Below are 10444 nucleotides of genomic sequence, written 5' to 3' on the forward strand. Positions count from 1 at the left end.
TTGTTTATCAGAAAAATACAGAATAGATAGCTTTTCTAAAGTAGTAGAAAAATTATTTACACATTCGACTGACCGAGTAAATATTTAATGTTACATTTAAATAAAATTAAATACACCTGTGCAATCAAAATTTTCTACCATCACATTTTTTTAACTCATCAATAATAAACTCTTTTGTTGCAGCAAGCTTAAATTATTTTAAAACAATCCATTATAAAAAAATTATTGGTGATTTTAAAACTAACAAATATTAGCATGACATATAATACGGGAGGGTTGTGTGATAAACGCAGTTAAATATATCTCCCACAATACCAATGCTTTTGTCATATGTCATGCTTAATTATATTATTTTATATATATATATAAATATATAAATATATTATTTTATTTAATTTTAATAATACTTTATTTATTATCATTATTACTTCAAGGGTTATTTGTTTGAAACTGATAGCTTCTTTCCGACATTTTTTTTAAGCCACACCTTCAAGTTAATTTCTAATACTGTATAGATATATATAAATATTAACTGACAACATTTCAACCTCGGATAAAATTATATCTCGAATTAAAAAACTGGCCTTAACGCAGTATTCATTCAAATTATTTATTATATTTAATTAGAATCTTATTTTTAAACATAGTGCATAATTTTATCAAAATTTGATAAGTTAGTTAATTTGACCAATACTTAACAACTATTCTTAAAGTCCTATAGTGTTGTGCATAAGAATCTGCCATATTGAATAACTTGAAATTGTGTATTTAGTATGACTGTCACTTCAGTTTTCAATTAATAATAACATTAGAAGTGAAATTTTTACGTACATCAAGTGATAGATGCGTAAAAATTATATTGTGATATTTAAACAAAGTACGAAGTGTCAAGCTTTATTTGTATTCATTTCATTCCACAGGTGAATAATGAATCATTTGATATTATATGTAGTTGATAAATAAATTCTTAAAAAATTTAATTTTCTATAATTACTCAGTATAATATAATATTTTAAACTCGTAATTCAACAACAAAAATTTCTAAAGTTCTACTCCCTGACATTTCATAATTTAATCAATTTTTTATTCAAAAAAATAGTTTGGTTTCATTATAGCTGTTGACAACCTGTTAGTACATGTAAATAAAATATTTTGATCATAATGAACTGAAAAATATTTATCAAATGATTATTACGTCTTGAATAGTTTGGTGAAACAAATTTATGATTATTGTTTTATTTAGATACATATTTACATAACCATGCGATTTTTATTGTAAAAATGATCAGAAAGGAGAAATTTGTATTTGGTTAGTGTTCTATAAGTGTTCTTAGACCATTTGTTAAGAGTAAAAATATTAAAAATACAAATTAGAAAGGAATGATAAATCCAAGTAAATGTTTTTGTTTGGTTATGTTTCATTACTATTCACATAATACTTAATTGTTGATATAGTACAAGGAAATAATTTAAGTGAATAAAATAATTGACTGATAATCCAAAATTATTTTATTATTTTCAGATAAACTATGTCGACAGGGCCATACAACTATTCTTATATATTTAAATACATTATTATAGGAGACATGGGAGTCGGAAAGTCATGTCTTTTACATCAATTTACAGAAAAAAAATGTAAATTATATAATTTAAAATACTTGAATTTTAACTCTGATTGAATATTAATAATTCTTTATGTAATTCATTCAAGTTATGGCAGATTGTCCGCATACTATTGGAGTAGAATTTGGTACAAGAATTATTGAAGTAAATGGTCAAAAAATTAAATTACAAATATGGGATACAGCCGGACAAGAGCGTTTTAGAGCAGTTACAAGGTATTTTGATTAAATATATAAATTTATTTGTGGATACTGTTCATTGCATAAGTTATTTAATTTGAAAATATTTTGTATTTATTAGATCTTATTATCGTGGGGCAGCCGGAGCACTTATGGTGTATGATATAACTCGACGTTCCACTTACAACCACTTGAGTAGTTGGCTAACAGATACACGCAATCTCACCAATCCTAGCACTGTAAGGATCAATATTATATTAAGAGAATATATTAATCGATTTATTTCTACTTTATAACATATTACTTTTGGTTTCAGGTTATATTTTTGATAGGGAACAAAAGTGATTTAGAAGGTCAGCGGGATGTGACTTATGAAGAAGCAAAACAATTTGCTGACGAAAATGGTCTTATGTTTGTCGAGGCTAGTGCAAAAACGTAAGTCTAATTGTTTTAATATATTCTGATTATAAAAAATATAGTTGAAAAAATTTTTAATGAAAAGCTTATTAAAGTTTAAACTATTACGAGTAATATTAATAATTAGTCCTTCATCAAGAATTTATCAGATCACTGCACTAAATTGATCAATAGATATGTTTGTAGAAATTGTATTACTTGTTCTTTGATATGTATGTACTATTAAAGTATTAAAATCCTGAAAATTTCAGATTTTAATTTAAATCAGTTTTTGGAAAAAGCGAAATTGAGTGTGTTAATTTATCATGGCTATGAAAACTTTTTATCCCCCCCCCCCCATGACCTATCAAATTTTCAATCAAATCGGTCTCTTCGATCCAAAAATAAAATTTATTTTTACTCATTTTCTCTTTTCTCAAAAACTGATTTAGATCAGAGTCTAAAATTTTCAGGATTTTTATATTTCAGTAGTATCTAAATATTCATAAAATATCGCTTGGATATTTAAAAGACACATTTTTACCGTGCTTATTCCGCTATTTTCTTTCCTTTAATTAATAGAAAAAAGATAATTTTAATATCTAGATTCTACAAAGTAATCAGCAGAGGTCATTTTTTAAGTCTAGTTCAAAGAAAATTTTTTGTTTTGTTCATCTGCTAATTTTGTTCATAGCATGCAATATTTTTCAAAAATTTCCAAGCAATAATAATTTTGTATAAATTAAAATTTCAGAGGTCATAATGTTGAAGAAGCTTTTTTGGATACAGCAAAAAAAATATTCCAAAGTATAAGAGACGGCCGGTAAGTATCGAGTTAGGATAAAGCTACCTCCAGACAATAATATCAACATTTTATGAAATTATTTTTTATAGATTGGATTTGAATGCTGCTGAATCAGGAGTACAACATAATCCCAGTCAACCAGAACGTACTAATTTACATGGAGCTACCAACGAACAGCATAATGGCAAAGATTCCTGTTCTTGTTAATATTTTATTTTTACATAATTTTATCAAATAATGACTAATAATAGATAATGCAATTATTGTTCACATATTAATGTTCTAATTTCATTCAATACTATATAATTTTTTATTTATTTATAAAGTTACTATTGAATAATTTTATTTGTATGCAATGACACTTTTATACTCAGATTGATTTTATGAGTTTAAAAATTATCTTTTTAATTAAATTCTGAATTCGTATATTTTAATTATTGATATAATGGCTATTTAATGACACATATGTTTGTCTAGATGATGATATTTACCATTATTGTAAAAGTTTGTCGAAAATACATTTAACATTAGATGTATTATATGATAAAATTCTATTAAAACATAAAAGAGTAATAAAAGAATGCATAGAGTATTTTGAATCTGTATTCTCCAATATTCAAGTTTACACAAATAAGTTAGTTTTTACCTTACAAACGTGTAAAATCAAGTTATAATAAAGATAATATGTATTTGGTATTGACTATCCGCTAGTTATAGTAAGTACATTAAATCGATTCAATTTATGCTGAGAGTTTAAATATAAGATTTACGCATTAAATTCTAATAAAAAAATAGGAATTAATTTATTTACTACTTACTTTTTATTGACAAAATTTTTGAATGAAGTATAATGGAGTCTCTTTAACTTCGTTCTCTTCAATTCTTGAAATTTAAGGAGGCCTCTCTGTTAAAATTTGAAAACAATAATTTCTCAAAGGAGCGATTTTTTTGATAACGAATCAAAAAAATCATTAAAATTTTAATAAAAACAGCCATTAACCAGTCAAAGGTATACAAATTATATACTACATTTATTAAATACTTTCTATAGATAAGAAAATTTTATAGTATTAACTTTAAATGTTTCATTTTCGTCTAAACACTATACGGAACGTTAATTTGCTATCAATGAAAAAATGTATTTATGGAAAGATATGTACACAAATATAGTCATTTATAAAAATGTTTCGTAGTATGGAAGAAAAAAATTATACTAGTATATTACACACCTAGAGAAGTAAAGTAAGAAATGTCTCAGATCACATGTAATTGTTGGCCGAAGCGAATCCGAGTGTGTGTGTGGGGGGGGGGGGATAACTTTTAAACAGGTTGACCGATTGAAACCAAACTCGTGGCGTTTTGAAGAATTCCATCAAACTTAGATTGCCTGTAATTTTGAACTGATTCGGACCGATAAATTTTGAGAAATCTCAAAAAAAACTACAAAAACAAATTTTTTTAAATGTGGTTTTTTTGGAACAACTTTTAAGCAGGTTTACCGGTCGATTTCGAAAACTAATCAGCTCTTAACATCAAAAACCTACGTCAATCGCCGCTAAGCTGGTCAAAATCGATTGATTCGTTCGTGAGTTAACAAAAAAAATTAGGAAAACAGTTGACCCTGAAGGCCATTCCTGCAACTTCCCGCTAATATTCCATATCTGGGCGCTTAAAATTGCACTTATGACGTTTTTGAGCTCTTCGCACTTAAAAATACAATTTTTGGGTTATTTTAAGCTTTCCGAGCTCAAAGAAATAGCTTTTCTATGCTTTTGAGCTCTTCGAGCTCAAAAGTCTGATAGAAGTTTGATAAAACACTATTTTTTGAATTTTCAAACCGCAATAACTTTTGAATGAATCAACCGATTTTTACACGGTTGATGACACTCGACGCAGTTTTTAAAGCCTGATGAATTCTCTTCAAATTTAAATTGATCGGATTAGGAATTTCGGAGTTATTCTAAAAAACACTTTTTTGGTTTTCTTTCGTTCACGATATCTCTCAAACCAATCGACCGATTTCGACCGGATTTGCGGGGATTGATAGAATCTTTTTTTTTTTTAAGTTACTGAAAAACGAATGCAAAAGAAACTGCCAAAATATAAATTTGTACGATTTTGAAAATTTTCAAACCCTGTAATTTCTGAACTACTTGGACGATTAAGCTCATCTTTGAACTTGACCTTGATATTCGTCTAAAGATTGAGTATGTTGAGTTTGGAAATAATTCGTTATGATTCGTCAAAAAAAAAAAAAAAAAAAAAAAAAACATTAATTTGTTTTTTTCAAGTTCTTTTGTCTCAAAAACTTCTCTCAAGTATAAAACAAATTCCCTCTAAAGCACAGCTTGATCTTTCTCAATTCTTCATGAAGCTCAATGAATTGATATTTTCCCATTTAAATAACACGTGAAAAAATTTTTTTTGTGTTTTCATCAGGTAAAACTATGAAAAAAAATTTTTTTCTGAATTTTTCATCAATTATTCTTCTAAGAAATTCAATTTCCTTTAAAAGAGTACTGAAGTAGTTTCCTCATAATCCTGATGAGTAAAAAGTTATTGAGCTTTATAATTATTCTCACAACAAAAGAATCTCGGGGGAAAAAATCATCATGCATGATCAGACGTTAATTTCATGCATGATCAGGGATGTATTTTTGCCAGACATGGGCTTGTAGGATCATTCATGATCATATGTGATGAAGCATGATCATGCTTTTACATATCCTGTTGAAAAACTCCAATAAGATCCCATCAAAAGCGATAAAAGCCACTTAGAAACCAATAAAATTTATGGGTTTCTAAGTGGCTTTTGTCGCTTTTGATGGGATCCTATTGGAAATTTTAAACAGGGTATCTAGCAAATATTCATGAGCAACCATGTATGACCAAGCATGATCAAGCATTTTTATCGCAATAAAAAAAATTAGGAAAACAATCATGAATAAGACATCGAATTGTTAAAGCTTTCTATTATCAGATGTCGGCTGAATTCACGCTTAGTTTTTTTATTCTAAATTGATCAAAATGTGGTCAAAATTTCATGATACTAAGGGCTAGTTAGTAGATTTCATAGAAATCTAACTATTGCATTTGTCCTCATGACGGAACTTTTGAAAAATTTTGCTATATTTCGACTATACTCGTCGAGCTGAGTCGGAAAATGCATATGGTTCAAAAGTATATATATATATATATATATATATATATATATATATATATATATATATATATATATATATATATATATATATATCAGATATAACGCGGCTTGTCACGACGATAGCGTTGCCAATTTACGTCGGATCTTTACCAAACTCAACATAATTATTCTACAGATAGATACCGAAGTCAAGTTCGTAGATGAGCTTAATCGGTCAAGTAATTTAGAAATGCCAGGATTTTGAAATTTTCAAAATCATAAAAATTTATATTTCTTCACTTTCTTGCTCGAATAACTCTTGAATGGAATAACTTGTCGAAATTCTGTTAATTGCATCTGAAAGCTCTTCAAATAAGCTTTAATTTGAGTACCATTTCATATGTGTAGACTTGAAATTATTCAGAAATGCTAGGATTATAAAATTTTCAAAATTATACAAATTTACATTTTTTTACTTTCTTACTCGAATAACTTTTGAATGGGATAACTTATTGAAATTCTGTAGAATGCATCTGAAAGCTCGTTGAATAAGCTTTAATTTAAGTACCATAACATATGAGTAGGTCTAAAATTATTCAGAGATGCCAGGATTCCAAAATTCTAAAATTCTAAAAATTCATATATTTTCACTTTCTAACTTGAATAACTTTTGAATGGAATAACTTATTGAAATTCTGTAAAATGCATCTGAAAGCCCTTTAAATAAGCTTCAATTTGAGTACCATACTATATGTTTTGTCTCAAAAGTAGGTCCTATTCCGCTATACCAAATATGAAATTTGCTGTTGCACTCATTTTACCAAACGTCATCCAAAACTTTAGATTTTTACATTCATTTTCATGAAATCTACTTCCATTTCGGCTGCCGAATGGCCTTTTTTTTTAATCCGTCAGTTTTTCAAATACTGATGTTATATTTCGGATAAAATTTTACCCAGGATTGAAAAACTGGCCCTAAATTTAGCAGACATCTAACAATTTTTTACTAAGCAGTTTCAAATGATAGTTGTTAGGTGGCACTCAAATCTATTTATAATACTGCAATTACTACTGTATATGAGTATTTTACTAAATTTATATACGTAAAATAAGTGTATATTAGGGTGGGTCAAAAAAATCAACTATTTTTTTTTACAATTAATACGGAAAAATGGGTTACTAGGCACCTTAAAAAATTCTCACCAAATATGAACTCTTAATTTTAATATGAAGATCCTCCGCGTTGCAGTTTTTCATTTTTTCTCAGTCCAATAGAAAAAAATTCATTCCTCATCATTAATTGGTCGTACAGAAAAAAATTTTTTTAAGAATTTTGTAGGAAATTTAATGCTCTACAAAAAGGTATCTTATGTTTTTTCCGTAAACCTCACCATTTCACTAATATTGAAGATTTAAGATTGATTATTTTAAGTCAAATGTCACTTTTGTTTATGAATTTTATAACTCGACAAGAAATGGCTATTATTGAATGGGCAATAGAAATTTTTGTAGCAAATTAACTGCTCTATAAGAATGGTATCTTATGTTTTGGCGATTAAATTAATCGTTCAAAAGATATTCATCATCAAACTTTCATGTATATCGATTTTAAGAGTTTTTGATTAAATAATCGAAAAATTTCAATTTAATCTATCAGTTTTGAGAAAATTTCATTTTTTGTCTTTAATGTAAGTATTATTTGAATTTTGTTTTCGAAATTTTTATTCAATAATTCCAAACTTTTTATTTTTCATCATTAGAAATCACGATCATGTTGTTTTTTTATAACGTCTTCAAAACGTCTTAAAAAATTTTTCCACTACAGCTGTATATTGTCCTTGGGAAAATTTTGTTATATCCTAAAATATCATAGGTGTCGTTGTCGATGCATTACGCGGTAATTAATTTAAATTCATATTACTTAACTCTATTTAAATATAAATATAAAATAAGTCTTTTATCTTGAAATCTCGAAAACCGTTGCAACTCATAAATTTAGTTTAAACGCTCTCTCAAAACATACAATAAACAAAACCATTTACTAAAACTTCTCAGAAATACAAAAAGTACTTGAATAAAATGCACACGTGTTACTTAACAACTAGACCTTTGTGAAAACTCATAAAAAGGAAAACACGTGTCGAACATTTCTCAAGGGTTTTCCTAATTAAAATTATTCTAGCTAAATATTCTCAAGAGGTCATAAATTATAAGATATAATAAATACGAAACAGAAAGCATAAAGCCTTAAAACAACCAACACTGAGACCATTTGTTAGATAAATAAACAATACTTTTAGAATATCTTATAATTATTAAATAATATTAATGTTTTTAGTTTAACTAAAAAATAGTTTTCATATGGATTAATAAACAAATAATGATAGATTCATATTAATATTAATATGATGTATATAAATATATATAGATATATTTGTATCGACATGGGTTTTTCCTGTGGTTTTCCCATGTCACTGTTCTTAGAGCCTATAGAAAGGTGAGGAACAGGGCAAATGCGATACAAAAGGCACAAGTCGGACCACAGCCGCAACACTAAAAATATATAAAGAAATATTATAATCTAACTTTGTTAATATTTAATAAGCAATAATACATGCAATTATAATACTATAATAATAATAGTAAAATACTGACTAAGAATAATATTATAATAAATAATAACCCTTGCGACTTTCAAATCATTCTGAAATCAGTCTGAAAAAATTCTGGAAACGTTATGGAATCATGATGGTTCCAAAGTGGTTTTGTGCCTATTTTCCAACATGAAACCAGAGTGAACCCAGACTAAAGCCAGAGTGGAATCAAAGTGAACTCAGAATTAAATTAAAGTGGAACCAGAGTGAACCCAGACTAAAGTCAGAGTGGAATCGAATAAAAAACAACCGTTACGCTCGGGAATCGAATCTGGGACCTGACGCTTGAAAGACTAATTCTTTACCAGTTTACCGATGAGAATTACTTGAATATCAGGGTTTTTAACAACTACAAGTAATGCAAATCGAATTCATGATCAATGCGTAATGAACAAAATTTTTTATTTCGTTTGTAAATTATTAATTATCAATATACACTGATAGAAAGATTTATTAACTATTAATAAATTAATTTATTCGAAGACAATTATTTAATTGGTTAAATTTTAATAATTTAAAATTAAAATAATTTAAAATTTAGCTCGATCAAATATTAAAAACAAATACATGTAATGACATATAGTTATATATAAATTATATGTAATTATATGTAGTTATATAAAAATTATATATAATCTTAAAAACGAATGTATGTAGTGATGTACAGTTATATATAAATTATTTGCAATTATATATAGCTTTATATAATTACATATAATCTTAAAAACAAACATATGTAAAGACATATAGTTATATATAAATTATATGAAATTATATATAGATTATATATGGTTCTATAGAATTATATATAATTTTTTTCCCGGGATCAAACGGATCCCTATGTGAATTTCTAGTATTTTCAAAATAAAATCTTTTAAGTCATACAAAAATTCATAACATTTAAAAAATTTTTAAATAGGGAACCAATTAATAATGTATAATACTAAATTCACCTGTTGACTTCATAATTTAATATAATAAAGATAAAAATAGACCTTTAACTAATTGAAAGTATTTTCAAATTACAAAATTTGTTATCTCTTATTTTGTAGAATGAAATGATTGTTAATTATGTAGTTGAAAAATGCTATATGATTATCAATTCATTAACCATTTGTCGTCTAACTGTTAATATAATTAGGTAAATTATGAAAACTCAATGCACTACACTCGTGTTAAAGTTATCATAAATATACTAAGGACAAATAATTGAGAATTATTCGAATTTACACTGAAAAGCGCTAAACCCACGTTGAAAACATTTTCAAGACATTCTGAAAACACTCTAGTTTCATTTTGAATTCACTCTGAGATTACTCTGAATTCACTCTGGGATCACTGAATTCACTCTGGGATCACTGAATTCACTCTGGGATCACTCTGGATTCACTGTGATTTGACTCTGGAAAAAAGGCACAAAACCACTCTGGATCCACACTGGTTTCAATATGATTTCACTCTGACTCTGAATACAGAGTGATTCCAGAGTGAGGTGAAGGTTGCAAGGGTATACTAAGGACAAAATTGAGAATTATTCGAATTTACTCTGAAAAGCGCTAAACCCACGTTGAAAACATTTTCACGACATTCTGAAAACACTCTAGTTTCATTTTGAATTCACTCTGAGATTACTCTGAATTCACTC

The 10444-nt window shown here is 27.1% G+C and overlaps 1 protein-coding gene across 2 annotated transcripts; it reads left to right on the forward strand.

Moving 5' to 3' along the window:
* The first annotated feature begins 528 nt into the window (after positions 1-528).
* On the forward strand, positions 529-4151 carry Rab14 (RAS oncogene family member Rab14). 2 transcript variants are annotated; one of them, XM_074243844.1, is made up of 7 exons: positions 529-920; positions 1523-1635; positions 1712-1838; positions 1924-2041; positions 2119-2237; positions 2953-3021; positions 3093-4149. In XM_074243844.1, the coding sequence occupies exons 2-7, from the start codon at positions 1530-1532 to the stop codon at positions 3208-3210; spliced, it is 657 nt and encodes a 218-aa protein (XP_074099945.1). In that variant the 5' UTR covers positions 529-920; positions 1523-1529; the 3' UTR covers positions 3211-4149. The 2 variants fall into 2 exon arrangements, with proteins under 2 accessions (XP_074099945.1, XP_074099946.1); XM_074243845.1 differs by lacking the exon at positions 529-920 and adding an exon at positions 1176-1309 and having other exon boundaries at positions 3093-4151.
* Positions 4152-10444: the final 6293 nt, after the last annotated feature.

Source organism: Cotesia typhae, unplaced genomic scaffold (genome assembly GCF_013202065.1).
Source record: "Cotesia typhae breed Kobodo isofemale line unplaced genomic scaffold, CoteBio_Ctyphae contig_42, whole genome shotgun sequence".
Lineage (NCBI taxonomy): Eukaryota > Metazoa > Arthropoda > Insecta > Hymenoptera > Braconidae > Cotesia > Cotesia typhae.